General features: G+C 37.3%; 1 protein-coding gene across 8 annotated transcripts in view; it reads right to left on the reverse strand.

The window, feature by feature from the left end:
* The window catches only part of garnl3 (GTPase activating Rap/RanGAP domain like 3), an 88,831-nt gene that overhangs the window by 13,932 nt on the left and 53,102 nt on the right, over nt 1-21,797 (reverse strand). For 4 of the 8 annotated variants that reach the window (XM_083531774.1, XM_083531778.1, XM_083531776.1 and 1 more), the window contains exons 4-18: nt 16,897-16,996; nt 15,847-15,965; nt 15,392-15,456; nt 12,511-12,574; nt 12,372-12,398; nt 11,690-11,765; nt 11,458-11,556; nt 11,224-11,327; nt 3,805-3,913; nt 3,621-3,666; nt 2,713-2,819; nt 2,309-2,424; nt 1,294-1,398; nt 1,040-1,114; nt 132-246 (exon numbers count right to left, since the gene is read on the reverse strand). In XM_083531774.1, the coding sequence (XP_083387900.1) occupies nt 132-246; nt 1,040-1,114; nt 1,294-1,398; nt 2,309-2,424; nt 2,713-2,819; nt 3,621-3,666; nt 3,805-3,913; nt 11,224-11,327; nt 11,458-11,556; nt 11,690-11,765; nt 12,372-12,398; nt 12,511-12,574; nt 15,392-15,456; nt 15,847-15,965; nt 16,897-16,996 (1,327 nt within the window). Of the gene's footprint in view, nt 1-131; nt 247-1,039; nt 1,115-1,293; nt 1,417-2,308; nt 2,425-2,712; nt 2,820-3,620; nt 3,667-3,804; nt 3,914-11,223; nt 11,328-11,457; nt 11,557-11,689; nt 11,766-12,371; nt 12,399-12,510; nt 12,575-15,391; nt 15,457-15,846; nt 15,966-16,896; nt 16,997-21,797 lie in introns of all 8 variants that reach the window. The other 4 variants (XM_083531773.1, XM_083531777.1, XM_083531779.1 and 1 more) reach the window with 1 other exon arrangement.

Consider the following 21,797-nt stretch of genomic DNA (forward strand, 5'->3'; position numbering starts at 1 on the left):
AGAAATACTATATTTGAAGTTACAGTTATAGCTTTAACAGAGCTTGTGAAAAAAAAAGAAAAAGAAAAAAAAGTGTTACATGTTATTTTCAGCATGTGAACCGCTGGTGGTTGATAATGTGATATTCTTACCCTCTAACAACACGACCCCAGCTGAGTCTGTGGCTACCAATAACGATTGCCCCCAGGAATCTCCACAGACGATTTCATGTGCAAAGCTACTGTAAAAAGACTGCGACTCCCATGGCTGCAAAATTAGATATAAAGCTAGCAACAATTCTTTGCAGTTTTTTTAAATGGGTGCTGAAATGCAATAATACACCATTAGACAATAATACTACAAATGCTGTTTCATATTATTTTGTGTGCACATGCACACTTTCTAGAAGTATGCCCTTTTTTAAATTGCTAATCATGAATAAACATAACATAATTAATATCTATTTAAATTAAGGACTGTATATGATGTTTATCATATACGATGCATAACACTTAAATCAACTGTATGCCTAAAGTCTGTAGTGTACATACTGTATATGGTTTACACAATACTTTACTACATATATCTACTGTATATCATGTTAATTCCAGAGTAGTTTTAACAGTATGATCAACACAATATAAAATAAACTCAATTTTGGCAGGACACTACTGTATATGCAGTAGTACATGCTTTGCCAAAGAAGTTAAACATCTCATAGCATTCAGAAGAGTCTCAAATATACAGAAAATAGAGATTATAAGTGTGGTAATAATATATCCTTAAAAATATGACATTTTTTGTATTCCTAAAAATCTATTAATATGGTTTTGGTAGGTAGTTGGTGCAGGAGCAGATATATTGCTTGTGCAACAAAAATAGTCATGTTCATTATTCATCCTTAATAACTGCTTTATTAGCATCACCGGGTATGAAATTACCAATGTAATTGCAGTTTGGGAAAGGAATCTAACCAAGTTTGTTAAATCAATATCGTCTATCACAAACTAGTGAACAGGACATAAATGTTCCTCGCAAGTTCTCTAAAAGTTATTCTCACCTCTTTCCTGCAAAGACCAGTGTTGACTAGACTAGTAGGTGCATCCCCTCTAACTATGGTCTTCAATTTCAATGCCTGGGACAACAAACACATAAGTACATTCCATGAAAGTCTGCTACAAGGGTACCCCCTTTTTAAATGGTTTCTGTGTTGGATTAAACGATGCATATTTCAAAACATTTATTTGGGAAAATGCAGGATAAAGCCCTGTGATGCACATATTGTTTTTAGTGTGTGTACAGAGTGTCCAATACCTGCCCTATCCGGACAAACTCTGCCTGGCGTGCCTCCTCCTTCTTGCGGGCTGACTTGGGTGATTCAGGCAGCACGTCACTAAAGGACCGACGGTTTAACATGTTCTGTGGAGAAAAGGGAACCTACAGGAGCAGTAACACAAAAAAACACACACACACAAAAACATACACGGGTCTTAGAGAAGGACCCAGGGGGGGAAAAAATGCAGAAATCCAGAACAGGGAAATAGAAGGTAGCCAAAAGGCATCAGAGCAGGCACTGGGTAAGAACTTGTTGTTAAGAAACAGTATTAGAAGCTTAGCAATAATAAAACTCATAAATCTAGGGCAAGGGAGGTTGAGGCTAAAACCTTGGGGTGCAGTGCTAAAGGTTTTGATCATTTCAGCTAGAATCAGCCATAATAATATGAAAACTAGGCATCTGATATAGATCTATATAAAAATACAAGGAATGTGATTTGGAAACAAGAATATGTAAAAAAATATATATGAAAAATATAAAGAAATTAATAAGAAAAGAAGAAAAGTGTTATGGTATGTAGGTAGGGTAGTAACTACGGACATGTAGTTAAAAAACGAATAAAAAACTATAGTTGTATATATTACTACTACTACTATTAATAATATTAATAATAATAATAACAATAATAATAATAATAATAATAATAATAATAATAATAATGATAATAATAATAATGACTAAACCTTTTGATTCTCTTTTCCCCCACAAATGACTTTATTTATTGATACAAACAAAAATCTAACCAATTCCTAATTTCTACTAAGAATTTAGTGTGTTAGCCATTGACACAGTCGGAATTGTAAAATTAGAAGGAGTGAGAGCATGATTACACACTGAAAGGTGACAGAGAAAGGGTGAGAGAAAGGCGAGTTTCTTCAGACTAAGAGGCAAGATAATGAGGGGGTATAAACACCGAAATGAGGCTGCTGTGCCATAAGAACAGGATGCAGGCAATGAGAAAAGTGTTAATTAGTTGATAATTAGTGTAGGTACCTTGTGCAGGTCTGGCATGAGGTCCTGAAACAGAGTTCTGATCAGCATATCAAGAGTCCGCTGACGTTTCTGAGCAAACGTGGGGGTCTCAAGAGTGGCTTTCTCTCCATTTATTACTGCGAGATGGAGAGTAAGCCAAGAGAGAGAGAGAGAGAGAGAGAGAGAGAGAGAGAGAGAGAGAGAGAGAGAAAGAGAGAGAGAGAGAGAAATACCAAGAGACAGATGTGACAGACATTAATGAGGAACATTCACACTGAAATAACTAAATATGAAGAAAAGTTTGTCAGGTGCTTAATGATTCTAGTGTTAACACGATTTGCTGCACATTCTTTAATAGCTAGTGACAATAATTAAGATTTCAAAAAAATTATATTTAATTACAAAAAAAAAAAGAGCAGACTAACATTTGACTAGTAAAAAGTCCCTGAACTCCTGGTGGTCTGTAAATACTGGTGGTGAAGGAAGGGGTGGTCCGAACAACGGTACACTCTCTTCTGAGAAAATCTTCAACCTGAAACAAAGTTTTACATTATATCATATTCATTATCACCATGGCTTTACAACCTTTCAACACTATGTGGGATCGTCTATGCTACAACTTTCATATATAGCTCTAAGCAGACAGTCTTTATCCTTAGATACTACTGGAATATTTTTTTTTTTCCAAACTTGCCTAAATGTTATGAATTTAGAACGTTTTCATTACTTTGCCGCACCTCTTTTAAAGCTGATCACATCCATTACGTCCCCATATACTGTACATGCATATGTGTGATTTCACATCAAATGATTCATAACAGTGCAGTAAACTGTACTAAAACAAGCAGCCATGTATGATCTTGACCTTCTTGACATATAAGTTATTTGTGATGTGTTGTTTGAACTATATATTTTAATAAAAAAGTAAAAATCTGCTCTATCAATATTTGATATCAATAATTGCAAACATAACACAGATTAATTATGTAAAAGAAATGTGATAAATACATGTGTGGTACAATAATCACAACACTTGAATTCAATAGTTTTTACTGTACAATACTGTGCAATCTGAGTATATTCTTGTTGATACTTTTTATTTTCTGCATGTTTTAGTGACTAGGAACAGGAAACTCTTCATTTGTGTAAGTGTGTGTGTGTGTGTGTGTGTGTGTGTGTGTGTGTGTGTGTGTGTGTGTGTGTGTGTGTGTGTGTGTGTGTGTGTGTGTGTTTTTAAAACAAAAATCAAGAATAATAAAAAAATGGCAATAAACAAAACAAAACTCACAAACTAATGATATAAAAATATAACATCATATATATAGAAACATACCTATAGCTGTCATTCTGACTGTTGTATCTAACTAAGGCAAAAATATCTGAAAAGTCAGTTAAGGATACATATATTAATATTATAAGGATTCATTTTATATAATATAATAATTAATATAAAGGAACATAACATAACGATTCAGCTCTAAATTAGTCTTCAGTGTTTAAACTGTGTAAAAAGATACGTGTGAAATGAGATCGAATCATGGAGGGCTTGAAAGACGGGGAGGCATCGTCTCCTTCCTGGAATACGATGGTGACAATGTCATTCCCGATATGTCTCTTTCTCTCCACCTAAATGGCCAGAAAGTACAGACGTTAATATAATAATATTTCATTTATTCGATCTTATCGATTTAATTAAAACAAACACAAAAATATGTTTCGATTTTAATCCAATATGTTTTACTATTTTCAGTCTTGAGTGCTGCTTGTGAAATCTGCCCAGTGACATAAAGCGCAATTACTGATATAGTAAGAGAAATTGGATTCTAAAGACCTGCCCAAGCCTTCTTAAAGTCATTATGTAATAATAAATTACAAAATAAATTAAAACTTTTACATTTGATTATATCTGCAAACACTTCATTCAGACATGGTCCACTTTTTGAAAACTCTACAGTATGACAGTCATGTGATTTCTACAAATGCGAGAAAAATTTCAGTGTAAAATCAGTTTTCTGTAATTTGACTGTAATATTTAAATGGCTTCACTTGTAAGTGATGTATTAAATGACCGAAATGATATCAATATCATTTGTCAAACACCAACTACACATATTCAGAATATTTTTTCTTTTTTGTGCACAATCCCATAATTTACAGTGGAACCTCTATACTTGACTCTATACACGACACTTGCGACCTCGATAGTTCGTGACTTTTCATTTGGAAACGGACAAAGTTTGAAGTAACATCACAAAACTGAGTTTGTACTAATAAATTAAATATTATGAAATGTTTGAAAAACTATTTTATTATTGTATTATTTATTTCAAGTAATTCACAATTTTTGTTGAGTTTAGAGTACCGTACATGTACAATTCCCCTTGAAAAAGAACGCATCAAAAGGAGAGTCAAAACCCAGCGATTTTTTGTTACTTGAACGTAACCCCTACGAGTATCGAGGTTGCACTGTATTACATTTTGTGTGGGAAGCAAGTATTTGGGAAACAGGCAGACAGAAAATGCTAGTATGATCAAAACATAAAAACAGTAAAAACTTAAAACTGCATTTGATCATATGAAACATTTTTTTTTCACTAAAATAAGGATGATATAAATAAAATGTAAGGCAGTGAAAAACGTAATCTAGAAATATTCCTAGTTAATATCATAGGTGCCTCCGATATACTATGCTGCAATCATGTTTGATAATTATCGCGTCTGTGGTGTGTGTGTGTGTGTGTGTGTGTGTGTGTGTGTGTGTGTGTGTGTGTGTGTGTGTGTGTGTGTGTGTGTGTGTGCGTGTGCGTGTGTGTGTGCGTGCGTGAGGGAGAGAGTGATAGAGAGAGAAAATGAAGTATGTGCTCTTTTCACAGGCATCATTGGTAAATGCAGACTGACAGTAAGAGTTCAAGTGGTGCTCAGTAAAGGGGAAGTAAGGCCTTGAGCAAGTGCAGGTGTTTTCAAAAGCTTTCTGTTGGGAACTATGAAAGCTCTGAAAGCTCTGAATAGCTTAAGAGCTGTACTCACACTCAACCTCATGTCTGATAAACACAAAAAAGAATCATGCATAAACTAAAAGCTGGAACTGATAACCAGTTGATATTATCAACAGTAGAAAAAAAAAACTGAATAAAAGTGTTCAGATGTGTAAAAGTGAGATGAATCATCCCTGTGTCACAATCATCATCCTAAATAGGCCATGTTGTGTGTTTTATTTTATTTTTTTAGGTTTTTACTTGTAAAAACCCGAAAGTGTCTGTACACCGTCAATCCCCATCCAACCTGAACCAGCTTGAGAGGATTAGCAATAAAGAATGGAAGAAAATCCCCCAATCCAGGTGTGCTGGTTTCAAACACTCAAGACTGTAAAAGTTGCCAGAGGTGCTTAAACTAAGTAATCTGTAAATTTAGAAAGATTTACAGATGTCTACAATTCTGTTTCCACTTTGTGTATATATACATAAACCTCCTCCTTGGTCTTACTCTTTTACTTCTTCCTGGTGGCTTTATCCTTAGCATTCTCCTACCGATATACCCCATGTCCCTCCTCTGCACATGTCCATCTCAACCATCTCAATCTCGCCTCCTTAATCTTGTCTCCAAAACGTCCCACATGTGCTGTCCCTCTAATAAACTCATTTCTAATCCTGTCCTTTACTCAATGCCACTGTCTCTAAACTATACAACATCTCAGGTCTCACCACAGTCCTATAAACTTTCCCTGTCACTCTCACAGATACTCTTCTATCACAAATCACTCCTGCTATCACTCTTCTCCACCCACTCCACCCTGCCTGCACTCTTTTCTTCACTTCTCTAACACACTCTCTATTACTTTGCACTGTTGAACCCAGGTACCTGAACTCCTCCACCTTCTCCACCTCTTCTCCCTGCAACCGCACCACTCCACTGCCCTCCCTCTCATTCACACACATGTTCTCTGTCTTACTCCTACTGACTTTCATTCCCCTTCTCTCCAGCGCATACCTCCACCTCTCCAGGCTCTTCTCCACCTGCTTACTACTCTCACCACAAATCACAATATCATCAGCAAACATCGTAGTCCACGAAGTGTCCTGTCTGACCTCATCAGTCAACCTGTCTATCACCACTGGAAGAAGGAAAAGGCTCAGAGCCAATCCTTGATGCAGTCCAACCTCCAGATTGAACCAGTCTGTCGTTCCTACTGCACACTTCACTGCTGTCACACTGTCCTCATACATGTCCTGCAGCACCCTCACATACTTCTCTGACACACTTGACTTCCTTATACAATACCACAACTTCTCTCTCCACCCTGTCATACACTTTTTTAAATCCACAAACACACAATGCAACTCCTTCTGACCTTCTGTTTACTTCTCCATCAACATTCTCAAAGTGAATTATGCATCTGTGGCGCTCTTGCTCAGCATGAAACCATACTGTTGCTCACAGATGGTCACCTCTTCTCTCAGCCTGGCTTCCACTACTCTTTCCCATAACTTCATGGTGTGACTGATCAACTTTATTCCCCTGCAGTTACTGCAGGTCTGCACATCTCCCTTATTCTTAAAGATCGGTACCAGCACACTCCTTCTTTATTTCTCAGGCATCCTCTTGCCTTCCAAAATTTTGTTGAACAACCTGGTTAAATATTCCAATGCCATCTCTCCTAAACATCTCCACGCTTCTACCGGTATGTCATCTGGTCCACCCAACTTTCCACTACTCATCCTCTTAATCGCTGCTCTCACTTCCTCCTTACTAATCCTATCCACTTCCTGCTCCACCAACTCCACATCATCCAACCTTCTCTCTCTATCATTTTCCTCATTCATCAGCTGCTCAAAATACTCCCTCCATCTTCTCAACACACTCTCCTCATAGTCAAGACATTTCCCTCTCCATCCCTTATTGCTCTAACTTGCAGTGCATCCTTCCCAGCTCGGTCTCTCTGCCTGGCCAATTGGTACAAATCCTTTTCTCCTTCCTTAGTGTCCAACTTCTCATACAGCTCCTCATATGCCTTTTCCTTGGCTTTCGTCACATCCCTCTTCCCCTGCTGCCGCATCTCCTTGTACTCCTGCCTTCTTTTCTCATCACTCTGTCGATCCCAATTCTGTTTTGCCAACCTCTTTCTCCTTATGCTCTCCTGCACTTCCTCATTCCACCACTACGTCTCTTGTCTTCCTTTATCCAGAATTTACTCTAAGTACCTTTCTAGCCGTCTCCCTTATCATGCATTAGTTGCCCAATCATCCAGCACCTCTTCACCACCACCGAGCCCCTGTCTGACCTCTTCCCTGAATCTCACACTACAGTCTTTCCCCTTCAGTTTGCACCATCTTATTCTTCCTTTAGTCCTTACTCTCCTTCTCTTCTTCTTCACCTCCAAAACAATCCTACAGACCACCATCCGATGCTGTCTAGCTACACTGTCCCCTGCCAACACCTTACAGTCTCCAATCTCCTTCAAGTTGCATCTCCTACATAGAACATAGTCCACCTATGTGCACCTTCCTCCGCTCTTATACGTCACCCGTCTTCTTAAAATACCCATTCACCACTGCTATTTCCATCCTCTTAGCAAATATATATATATATATATATATATATATATATATATATATATATATATATATATATATATATATATATATATATATATATATGTGTGTCTACATACACTTAAATTTTTATGTATATCAGAGATGATCAATTGTAGCTGCCTCATGTGACCATCTATACTGTATACAAAGACTTAGTTTGTAATGTGATTTCCAGTCACTAGAAAGAGATCATTTTGTGAGTATAGCCCTATTCTCCCCAAGCATTAGAAAAAAATGGTACACAAAATTAGTATGTTAAATTAGAAGCAATATAAACAAAGGAAATCTATCAAGTTCACTTTGACTTTTACTGATTTCTTTAAAACTTCATATCTGACTTCCTACAGCTGGAAAACTAGGGTCAGTGTAAATATTTTTCATTATATTATCTTTCCATCAGTAATGTGCATTTTTCTGCCAAAGGATTTAAGCAGGACCTGGTAGATGTCGAAGCATTGTTGAGGTTGTTAAGAAACAAATTTATTTAAAATGATAAAAAAAATAAATAGGAAAAGGGAGTGCTCGCAAAAATTCCTTGTGGTTCAGAAATCATAAAATATACTGTTGTATTAAACCAAGCACAATTACAAATAATGTTCACTAAATGCATTGAAACTGATGACAAACTTTCAATTCTGTCTCAACACAAAATCTCAAGCAAACATTTCCATACCAAAAGCAACCATGCACACACACACTGACATCATCAACCTTTCTGATTAATGATCAGACCTCATACGCTAATGGATTCCGGGAACAGGCTGTGCAAATTATTCTCCTTCTTTTCGCCAGTCCAGTAAAATATTTAATATGACAGTAGATCCTGTGCATTGGCTACATCTGTGAACTTCCTTAGTGATTAGTCTAGACAATGTCGAATACTTACAAATGAAACAGGTGCTGCGGCATCACCAACCGTTAACTTGCTGTTAACTCATAAGTCTGATCTTTGTAAATACCACAAATCTATTGTTGCTGTCATTTCATGTCAAGTTGATAAGGTGCTTCGGTGATTGTGTGTGACTCACTCTGCCATAGACGGCAGAGAGACGTGATGTCCCCACTTTAAGTTATGTACAAAGTGTACAGGATTATTAAGGAGGAGGGAGACACGAAGTTGAAACTGTGAGAGCACTGATTTTGCAATGTCTAACAGAAAATACAAAATGTCCCTAAAGAATGCACAAAAACACAGGCGGAAAAAGTCAGAACAACGGTAGTGATCGTTGTAATGATCACAGCCTCGGCCTTATAACCCATTTAATCTACTCGCTTACGGACTGGCTCATCTTTTGCCGCAAAACCCCCCAATCCCTTTTAAAATGCCCCACCAGTCGCACTGTAGTCATTTATGGAGTACGGGCAGAGTACGTGACCTGTTGATCTAATGTACCTTTTCTGGCACAAACAAGACAAGCACGTGTCCTATTGGATTGGCCAAAATCATGTTTCCACTTTCAGTAAACACCATGGTTTAAGTACTGTAATGTAATCACTAACCTCTAACAAAAGTAGCAATATCCTATTGACAACTAATAATTAAAAAATTTAAATACAAAACTTTAGTAAATTTAGATGGTTTGATTTTGATTTCTATAACAGTAGTTCCTTATACACAAATTAGGCATTAGTTAACATTATGACCAGCTGCCTAATATTGTGTTGGCCCCCCCTTTTGCTGCAAAAACAGTTCTGGCCCTTCGAGCATCAACAGCATTAACTTCTTAAGCAGTTTGAGCTTCAGGAGCTCATCTGTTGGATCGGACCACACGGAGCAGCCTTCGCTCCCCACGTGCATCAATTAGCTTCGGCCGCCCACGACCCTGTCGCTGGTTCACCACTGTTCCTTCCTTGGAGCCCTTTTGATCGATACTGACTACTATAGTCTTGGAACATCCCACAAGAGCTGGAGTTTTGGAGATGCTCCGCCCCAGTCGTCTAGCCGTCACAGATTAGCTTGTCAAACTCGCTCATTGCCCATTTTTTTCTGCAGCTCACACGTCAACTTTGAGGATAAAAGTTTGCTGCTTATATTTCCCACCCACTAACAGGTGCCATGATGAAGAGATAATCAGCATTATTCACTCACTGGTCATAATGTTATAATGTCATTATTTGGGCTACTGTTATCGATTTTAGTAATCGAGTATTCTAATGATTATTCCATTGATTATTCAGGTAAGAAGTACTTTTTCTTTAGAGCGATACTAAAGAGCGATACTAAATTTACAAGAGAAAATAAGACACGTCTCTTAAAATGAACTAATTTGTTCCCTTTTTAGAAAAATAAAAATGTTTATTGCTGAAACTGCACACAAGAATATCTGTGAAAACTAAACCCATTTAATGCATTTAACTGCCATATTACATCAAAACATAAATACAAATATATAAAATAATAATCATAAATGAAAATATAAACAACTATTTTAAATTACTCTAAAAACTGTATGGTGTTTTCTTTATGTTTTAGTTTGAAATGATCTTAAACTATTGAAACTTTCTGTCGTTTTCATTGGCCTGAATCTTCTCCTCTACCCTCGCTGTTTTCTCCCTGTTTCCCCATTTTTCATTCTGCAGCGTATTCTGTGTTTACCTGTGGAAGCCTGTTTTCGCCACATTCAAAAAAGTATGCCTAATTTGTTATGCCTGATCAGTGTATAACCCACATACTGACATTAATTGTGCTTATCATTTCTGTAGTAACAACTTATCCACAGTATGGCAATTCTATCGGTAATCTAAAACAGGGGTCCCCAACATTTTTTGCATCATGGAGCAGTTTCATGCAAGATCATTTTTCCACGGACCAGGGAGGAGGGTGTCACGTGCAATAACGTGCATATTATATCACCATTATACATATTACATACTTTAATTGTTATAGTATTTATTTAATTAATATAGTGAAAATGTTACCTAACTCACCAAAATATGGCTTAATTGACTAAAACATGCGACTGAAACGTGGGAAAAATAGATCTTTTCCTTTATAAAACACTGTGCAAACCACAAAAGTAAAAAAAGCTCATTCTTATTTTCTATTAAAACTATCTGATCAACAAATGTTGAGAATTGTTGAAAGTGAGTATTACAGGATAAATACGTTTTATCTATAAATGGATAAACCGTTCAATATAAAATACATTGTGGAAGTGCTGTTGTAAAAAAAACAATTAACTTTGAAGTAATAACTGTAACTCCTCTGTATCAGCCTGCATCGCACCACCCTACGAATTAAAATCTTCTTATAGCAGGGTGCCCTAAATTGTCTTATTTTTCACATAGAAAATAGAATAGTTTTGTAGAATACTGTATGTAGTTGTAATTTTAAAAAGGTCTCACCTGTTGCTTATTCTCTTTAGAGTAAGGTAACATGGTAGATACGTGAAACATAAGCTCATGACCCTGATATACTGTATATATGGAGTGTATTCCTGTAGTGTCATCTAGGGGGGAAAAAGAAAGCATAATTAATTGTGTAACAACCAGAAAAACATTTGTGTTGGGGAACGTGTGTGAAAATTGATATATGTAAATGGACATGCATTTTGTAAACGTGTTGAGTTCTGAGATTACTTTTAGTGTCCAGTCCTCCTCTATAACCTGCCCAGCCTTGCAGGCAAATTGTGTCACCAAGCAAATTCAAAAACTTGTCAAAGTTCTCACTTCCGGTTTCTAGAAAGATGTAAATGAAATGTATTAGTGACATTCTGAAGACAGACTAAACAGGCATTTATGTCTTACTTTTGCAAAAAACAGATATATACCAAATTATATTAAAGTATCAGGGCTGCAATGCAGCATTTACCATTACTAAACATTTCATCATCTGTCAACTGGCCATCTTTGGCATAGAGGACTCCAAATTTAAAGTTTACGCTGCCCTACAAGAACATACAAACATGATACAAGTTAATATATAGTCAGTGTCATCATTTTCATTATTCTGTTTCTGAAGTATATACAAGGAGGTATCAAAAACGTTCGAGACTAGTTTTGTAACACGCCAACAGATGGCAGCACAAGGCTGCACACACAGTCACAGGGAGCACCGACCTTCATTAATCAGTGTGCCAAAAGACATCATCCTGTGTACATCTGAAGCTGTGCAACTGCTGCCATTCTGACCACGTGTGCATCCTGTCAACAAACTCTCCTCGCCCGGAAACAACACGATCTCAATTCCGCACACACCCTACTCGTCAGGTTTTGTACCTGCGGACTTCACCCTCTGTCCTAAAGATGAAGATGCGGCTCAAAGGTCGCTGGAGATCCAGCGCGAATAGCAGAAGGTGATTCGAAAAGAAGACTTTCAGGACACATTCCAGAAGTGGCAGGAAAATTTGGGAGCGCTGCATTGCTATGCGAGGAGACTATTTTAGAGTTGATAGTGTGTAAACGTGGATAAATGAAGTACTTTCTTGTAAACAGGGCTACTCTCGAAAAGTTTTGATACCACCTCGTAAATATATACTAAAATCCAAATTCACCTCTTGCTCTTCCAGTACCAGAAGATCCTGTGAAAATTAAAAACAGTAACTGAAATGAATTATATGGAAATATCAGTGCAGTGCAACATAAAAATGTAGTCAGACAGAATGAAATGGTTTTGACCGGTGTGGCTCGCACCTTTTGGATCTCTGGATTGAGGATCTCTCTAGGACCCTTCTCAAAGCGCTCCATGTTCATAGCACTGCAGAGACAGAGGGAAAAGTCAAAAACATGTTAGCACTGTGAAATGATGAGCGTCGTTATATAAACAGGCTTCATATCACTCATAAGATTGCATAACAGGGGTAACCTACTTTTCCAAAGAACAAACACAGAAACACCATCTATAAAAAAAATGGAGCTTTGAGCAGACCATAAGCTGTAATACTGCTCATGTCATATCAATCTCACAGCTCTAGGGTCTCCTGAGCTTGGTTTAGTGTCTGCGCAGCGCTTCACGTTTTTCCCAAGGTCACCAGCATTAAGCATCGTCCCCTCTCAACCCCTAACATGGACTTCACTCCCTCCTACGGTCTGGCAGATTGTACTAGAGAATCCATGCTGTGCCAGAATCCAAATACCAGACTCTAAAACAACGTCTTCCCTGCGGCTACTAAACATGCTGCTGTCACTTCACAAACAAACATACTAAACAATAACAAAAACTCAAACAAAGTGCCTATATTTAGCCATTAGATGTCATATCCTTGTTAAATCTCTGGGTGCTCTGACGAGTTGATAAAAGCTGTATTCGGACTGTCATCAGGCTGTGCTCCATTGTGTGCAGCTGTTGCTCGGCGAATCATGTTTCGTTTTGCGTGCAGCACCCGCAGAAGTGAAACGAGAAGGAAGTAAGTGAATAAAAAATGAGAAGATGAACATGTGTCCAAATGTGGGGGGAAAAAATTGTCTTCAATACTTCACACAGGTGCTAAAATCTATCCATGTTATTGTATTATTTTTTTTATAAGAAACAGTAGCTTGAAGACTTTCCTCATAAAGTAGTGAGGAGAGATTATTTTCTGAAAGCTAACAAGAAACAGGCATACGAAATTAATAAGTAGTTTATGTAAAATGCCTGAAAATCACAAACCTGGCAACTGAGTTGACTTTTGTCGCGGACACATCGGGAAACATTGTTGTTCAAACTACAAATAAGAGCACGTGTGTCCCAGGGCATCTCCGCAAGCATTCTGAGTAATGGGATCACGAGATGCACTTGACCCTGCTCAAGCTTGTATTTAGCACTGTTTATTTTAAGACTGTGATTTGCAATTTTACTATTTCGATTCATTTGGAGAATCTAACAGCTTAACAAAAGCTTTCCAATTTCCTTCTGTTTTCTAATTTTGTGTTGATGTAGTTCTATACAATACCAGGACCATGTGAAATCCCCCAATACAGTAACCCCCGCTTTAGCGCGGTTCGAATCTCGCACCACCGGTCTCGATAGTGCGATAGACTAAAAAAACATATTTTTTTTTTTTTTTTTATAAAGTTTTATGTTTAAATAATGAAATTTAATAATACAAATAGAATTATTCATTATAAAATAAAGTCAAATGTTAATAATGTACAGTACATGTACTCGTTATATGATGCACTGTATTTCTACAAATTTGCACAAAATTCATCTCACTATATACTTGCAAATGTTTTGTGTGTGTTTAAAGTGTGTGGGGAAAAAAAAAAAAAAAACAGTTTTTCGTTTATCGCAGGTGGTTTTGGAAGGTAACCACAGCGATAAACGGGGGATTGCTGTACTTTCAATAGCCATTCCAAGTCTACTGTACTTCATGGAAAGCTTTGTACACTGCATGGACACAAGTATTGTGAAACCGACTTTTCCAGTCATATGTGGTTCTTCCCCAAACCTCTTGAAACACTCCTACAAAGTGAAAGGCATACAACTGTTTAGGATTTTTCTTCTGTTGAACTAGGAGACCCAAACCTGTCCCAGCATGACAATGCCCCTGTGCACAAAGCCAGCTCTGTGAGATATAGTTTATTAGGTTTGGAAAGGAAGATCTCCTGCTGTAGAGCTCTGAACTCAACCCTACTGAAAGCCTTTGGGATGAATGTGAATGCTGATTGCACCCCAGGCCTCCTCACCTCACCTACATCAGAACCTGACTGTACTAACACCCTTGCGTCTGAATAAACACAAATCTCTACAAGCAAAATCTAGTGCAGAGGTCCTACAAAATGTTCATGTCAAAATGTCCATACTTTCCCAAACTCGAATATGCCGATTTCCCTGAAGTTCTTTAAGCCTATAACATCTGAATTAATGATGTATGACAGAGTCACAATCTCTGATGTACTGTATGCTAGTATAGTACCAAATAATTGGCGGAAGTTTGTAGCTACTGAAGCTCATACAAATTAGTACCACACTATTTACCCAGAAACTACAAAACAGAACTTAAGTCCATTAACAAAAACACCTTTTCTTCATGTCGAATGTGGACTGTGAAATTGGAGGCTTTTAAAAACAATTACATGTTTTTAGTCGACGTTTCAAAAAGCAAATAAACGGCAGGCGGAAACGCTGTGGGTCGGGGCGTCTTACGTTTTGCTCGTGCTCGGTACAGGGACGTAAGCGTTTTCATATGTTTCGGTTTGGATGAGCAACTTTTGGGAAACGCTTGAAAACAAAAATGTGAACGCCTAGCGTTTTTTGTCCAAAACTCCTTTTTTCAAATTTACCCAGATTCGCCTTTGTTTTTTTTGTTTTTTTTTACAAATTTTATATTTTAGAAAAATGATTTGGGCAATAGTGTGGAAACACAAGCATTTTTCAATACTCTTTTTTCCACTGACTCTTTTTACTGATCCAGACCTGGAAATCAAACTCAAATCAAATTTTATGCTTTTTCATACTTTTTTTTCATACAAAAATACGTATTAACCCTGCTAGTGGAACATCTATATAGTGTGTGTAAAACAGGTGTGTTAGAGACAGTGTGACATGGCACACAGGTAACCTTAGCGTGGATTAATATGGAGTACCGCTTACCTTAATATGGATTTGACTGATAGAGTTTTCGTAGGGCTGTAAGGAAGGCTAATCTTAAGAGTGCCCTGCAAAACAACAAATTGCGGCACACAGACAGACAGTAATTAGGCTGATATTCGGATTTAATAATACTGAAATTTCTGCAGAGATAAATGAAAAAATTGACACAGCAGAAAAACAATGTTATCTGGTATGCAGCAGTGCATGTACTTCATTAATCTGACCTTTCCTAATAATCACTGGTGGAATAGATTTGTGTAATTATTGATTTATTTGGTGGATGAGGGAATGTGTGTATACAGTAGTAACCCCCCCTCACACACAAAATAAATCAGCCTCTATAATGATATCAACTAATTAGCTCTCCTGCACTCTTTTCTGAGTGGCTAAGCAGGATGACTGGAAACAGGTAGATAATATGATTCACTGATCATTAGAGCCACGTTCTCTCTTACCGTTTTGCGCCAAAGGATGGCTCGGTACTGAGGAACCCTCTGGTTGTTCTGGTCTGACAAGACCACAGATAAGTAGAATGGGTTCTTCTCTGCGTCCACACCAACATAGTTCTGATGGACTGGAGGCAAAATGTAGAATGAGTGACCTTAGAGATGAAAAAGAGCGTGCATACCTATAAAAACACGCATACGCACTTATAGTATACACGCGATTTCAAATGACTTTGGAAAAGCTCGAACATTCGTTAAAGCTGGTCTGCGCAAATGCGCAGGGGTGGTTAGGAGACAGAAGATAAATGAATAAAGCCTGAAATGCAATTACAGGATGAGGATCTGTTCTGTTTCACTGTCCCCACCCTGCCTGTGTCACATTTTCGTTCTCTCTCTTCATCTCGCTCCATCTCTCTCCCTCTGGATCCCTCCCTCCCATTCAGTAAAAAAAGTAAGTGCACTGCTTTAAACGAATTAAGAAGACATAATGTAGGCATCTGCTTTCTGGGCATGCAGTGGAGATGTGTGTGCATTGTGGAGTTAAGTAAGTGTGTGTGTGTGTGTGTGTGTGTGTGTGTGTGTGTGTGTGTGTGTGTGTGTGTGTGTGTGTGTGTGTGTGTGTGTGTGTTGTGTGTGTTTAAGAAAGAGAATAAGAAAATATTGATGCTAGGATATTGGTCCGCACACTTTGTATTGACAATGTTATTACACAGAGCAAGTCGTTTTATTTTTGTCTCAAGTGAGTGTGTGTCTGAAATTGTGTCTCTGTGAATCTCTAAAGTGTTAGTATCTGGGTTTATTGCATAATTAGGGTAAAAAGAATTAAGAATTCCTATATCATTCAGGTATCTTGTGTACATTTTCGCATCATAGTGGAATATATTTATTTTAAAAAGTAACCTGTATGCTAATGTGGCTTTCATTATTGCCAAATCCTATTAGTAAGGTCAGCTATGATCCGCATTATTGATCGGTTTTGGGTAAATAACAACAAAACGACCTGAAGAATGATGGAGGGAAAAGGGAATACTCTATCACTGCTGGAAGCTTAACTCCCACCTTTTCCAAGGAAGTACTTGAAGAACCATCTGGTGTGGTACTCTGGGTTCTCCAGATGGACATCGGTTCTCCTCCAAGTTCCTGGTGTGTAGTCTATATTCTACCAAAGAAAAATAAAACAATAACAGTATTATTTGTTGTGTGAATTTTAATTGTTTTCCCTTTTTTTAAAACAAACAAAAGACCCAGTCTGAGGTCAGTAATAAGTGTGCTTGAATCTTACTTTCATTAGAAAGTATTTAGTTCACATTTATCAAGTGAAAACCGGACAGGTTAGGAAGAATATTGATTACTAAAAGGCTGAGAACCGAATAAACAATCACAGTAATAAAACTAGCGGCAGGAAACAAATTCGTTTTTTCTTGGACGAAGAACTGACTCATTCCCATCCCCCCCTGTAGCCCACACGTGAATTTGTATGACCCAATCAATTTGTGTGAATGGTGACTTGTCTCGAGGAGGAATATTAGCTGTATATGTCTAGTTCAGGCAGAGAAGGAGAAATAATAAAAAATAGAGGTAATACAACAACATGACAAAAGTACCCTATTAATAAACAATAGTCACAAGAGAAGAGGCGAGTAATTTTATTGGTTGTATTATCTGTTGATAGTCACCGTGCTTGGGTGATATAATGATTAAATAATTTCTGAATGGTATTCCTCTGCCATGATCGAGTGTCTACTCTACTCTAATTATACTTTACTTATATAACTCTAATTATATTACTTTATATTATTTGGGAAGTGGTAGCTGTGTAATTAAGGCTCTGGTTTGTTTTAGAGGGTCAGATGTTCAAGCCCCTGTATCTATCGCCAAGCTCCCACTCTTGGGGCCTTCAGCAAGGCTCTTGACCCTCTGTGCTCCAGAGGTGCTGTATCATTTCTGCTTCCTGCTTCCTCATCGCTGGGATACACAAAGAAAGAATTTCACTGTGCTGTATACTTCGTGACAAGTATAAAAAATAAATAAATAAATAAAAAAAAAAAAAAAAGCACCCATATACCACCAAAACTGGTAAAATACATTTTGGAGTACACTAGTATGGGTTATTAAAAACGAATGAGAAAAAAATGTCTGTACCTGTCAAATCTTCCAATTTATAAATAATGTGAATGGTCATAATAATTATTAAAGTTATTAAATCTTTTTGGATGGAGCTCAAACACTTGAAAATGTCATTTGTGTAATCACAAGGCAACCGATTTGCGATCGCCTGAGAATCCTTCACCCAGTTTTGTTTTCACGAATGCCACAGTTTCACTGCACAGCTGATAATATTACTATGCCATACCCTACTCTCTTTAAACCTGAAACAGTCAAATTAGTCGTCTTTCCTTTTTTAGGCTTTTGTGATTTCTAAAGCAAGTCTCCAAAACCACTTCGCTACACTAATTTTGCTGAGCTTGATATGAATTCCTAATTATTTCATTTAACAATAACAGGCACAAGCTCCAACATACAATGATCAGGCATAACATTATGACATTATAACATTATGACTGGTGAAGTGAATAACACTGATTATCTCTTCACCATGGCACCTGTTAGTGGATGGGAAATATTATGCAAGTGATCAATTTTGTCCTCAAAGTTAATGTGTTAAAAGCAGGAAAAGTGGGCAAGTGTAAGGACTTGAGTGATTTTGACAAGAGCAAAATTGTGACGACTAGACGTCTGGGTCAGAGCATCTCCAAAACTGCAGCTCTTGTGGGATGTTTCCAGTCTGCAGAGTTCAGTATCTAAAAGTAGTCAAGGACGGAACAGTAGTGAACCGGCGACATGGTCATGGGCTTATTGGGGCTCACTGATGCACATGAGGAAAGAAGGCTGTGTTGTCCAATCCAACAGGTGAGCTCCTGTGGCTCTGAAGAAGTTAATGCTCGAAGGGACAGAACTGTTTTAGCAGCAAAAAGGAGACCAACACAATATTAGGCAGGTGTTCATAATGTTATTCGTGGCAGCATCACTGACTTTTTTGTAATCCAAAGTTGCTCAGATAACAGGAAAACCCTCCGTGATGTTCTCGGATAGGATAAATCTCACGTGAAAATGGTTTAATTCCATATTTCTGCATTGATGTGATGTTTTGAACAACGACACCAGAGAGTGAGCATGTTGAAGGGTTGAACTGTTTTCCATGACCACCCAATAGCATTTAAGATTTGCCACACTACCTACTGGATCTAAAAAAATAAATAAATCATCAAAGAAGCTAAGGGATTAAAGACAGCTTGTTTTCAACTGTGCCAATTTCCTCACACTTGTGTTTTTGTGAAGGATTTCAACCACTGCCTCTATGATTGCTAGTGTGGGTTGTTTGTTACAGCAATATGGCACCAGGGCAATTGGGCTGCGAGGTAAAAGACTGCCATTGAGCACAAGTAAATGAAATATAGGCGTATTGAAAACAGCTTTCTGGACAAGCAAAATACACACACACACACACACACACACACACACACAAACACACACACACACACACACACACACACACACACACACACACACACACACACACACACACACACACACACACACACTCACACATGCACTAACATGTTATAATAATTGAAAAAGTTCACTTTGTCATACACACAATAGCTATAAATATTAGCTGTGGTCCCGTCTGCATTTTTTTCAGGGGGGTATGTGCCTGATGCTTTCATAAAAAGTGACTTTGAACTGAGAAAGGATAAAACTGAGCAGTTAAAGGTTAAAAATCTTGCTCAAACATGCAACCATGACAGCTTGCCATTTTTGGTTTCAAAATAAGGTGATGACCTTCTAATGCATAACCCAAAGCCCCAACCACTAAACCAGCACTTCGCCACTTGTCACTTCACCGAGATATTTCATGTTAGATATTTTCTCCTGTAATGTGTACGGTTGCAAAGGTGTGTAAAAATTTCCGTTACATTTACAGAAGCTTTCTATGAGAACTTCATCTGGGGAATTTTGGAAATATTCCAAGTTGGAAACTTACAAGGAATTTATGGGAATTTGTGGCAAGGAATTAAAAATGTAAGGAAATTTTATATTATAAAATCATATACAAAAATAAATATGAACAATTTGGTTGATAGGTTGACATGCACGCAAAAGGAAACCGCTTTTTAAAAAATGCCTTTTTTTTTTACTTTGATTTAATTGTTGATCTTATTGATATAATTTTGTTGCACAATACATCACGCACAGTTTACAGACGTTTCGAAAATACATTTATGTGATATTTATGCAATTTGTGTGAATACTTAACAAAATGCACGTTTTTGACATTCTTTTTTGAGCAGGATTCAAGAAAGTATCTGTTATGGAGGAATGCACAGTGTGATTGATGAATGTACAGGGTGGAAATTTAGCTAAAATCGCATTCAATCTGGTTGTTTCAACCAAGATTATCCTGCGGAATATTTTTTTCAACAACCTTTAAGTTCCCTGATATAGGCTAACCTGCAATTTTGTAACTTCCCAGTTTAATCTCAGTAATTCCTGGAAAGTTTCCAGTTTTGAAAATTCCTGGATTTTTGCAACCCTACTAACAGGGTATTCCACTATACTGACTATTATAGTGACATTAGTTCAAAAAGCAGAAATGTTCTAGACCCATAGCATTAATCTGGCAAAAGGAATTTCCTGCTCACCATTATAGCTCACTTCACAAGTGTTTAAAGGGATTTTAATACAATGTCTCACTTAACAATTCTAAAAGCTTTGATTGTCTTCTACTGAAATCACAGCTTACTGCTTTAAATCACTTGTGCTGGAAAGGGAAATATGATGATCTGGAGGTATTGTGCTAAAATAGACTGGTTTTGTTTGCTTCACTGTGGTTAGGGTGTTCTTTGAGTAATACGCTGTCTTTATTTTGTGCCAAACATATGTTTTAGAACTATGCACATAACATTCCAGCTCGTTCATCAGAAAATAACACATTTCTCCACCTGGTTTGGGGTGGTAAACCTGGTTTTACCCTTCTGGTAAACCCTATGTAATTGCCCAGAAACTGTGTTACTGTGTGTTAACCAGTACATAATATTGTATGTAAACTCCAAAGATCTTTTAAACTCACAGGGGATTGTTTGGAATAGGAATAATGGTAGGAAGACAAATCATAACAATACACAAGCGTCAAGTTTGCTGCTATCTAGATCCTACTGTGTCCCAATACATCTGAACCAGTTTAAGTCATAAATGTATTTTTTTTACCAAGAGAATAACAATAATAAAACGGATGAAAAAGTCTGTCTTTTTAAAAAAAAAGTCTGTCAGTTTTTAAATAGGTGATCCTGAAACTATCGGCTATTGGTAAAAATCCAAACCGATAGTTTTTCCGGCTTGTGTCTGTTGCTGGGGTGGCTGAGAAGATCTGCTGTCATTACGAGAAACGCCTCTAGAGGCGAATCACCGATGCCACGTGCTGTTTGTTTTTACACGCGAGTCTTCGTGCTGCACAGAGAGCGTTATATTATATTTATAAATTTTTTTGTTCATTTATTATACAATTATATTTATTTATTAATATATTCAGATTTATTTTATTTAGAACATTTTCATAAATCAGTGCTGTTTTTTTTTTTGTTAGAAAGTTCAGTACTATTTTACATGGAGTGTTAGGTTTGTTTTTTTTATCCACTATCCATATAATTATGTAGAACTGCCAGTGCTGCATACTGATGAACATTCTTTACCCTCCCACCCCTCTACAAGCTTCACTCTGTAATCAAGCCTATCTAATTTTTCTGAAAATGCAAATAGGTGTTAAAGGGTTAATAAGCCATAATGCACACATTTAGACTTGGTCTCCAGTCTAGAAGCATGTTTAGATGTGCTAGCTTTGACATTTTGTCAGTCTAGTTTTTTTCATATGAGATATTAGTGAAAAAAAAAAAAAAGAGAAG

The sequence above is a fragment of the Silurus aristotelis genome, assembly GCF_946808225.1.
Source record: "Silurus aristotelis genome assembly, chromosome: 26".
Classification (NCBI taxonomy): Eukaryota; Metazoa; Chordata; class Actinopteri; order Siluriformes; family Siluridae; genus Silurus; species Silurus aristotelis.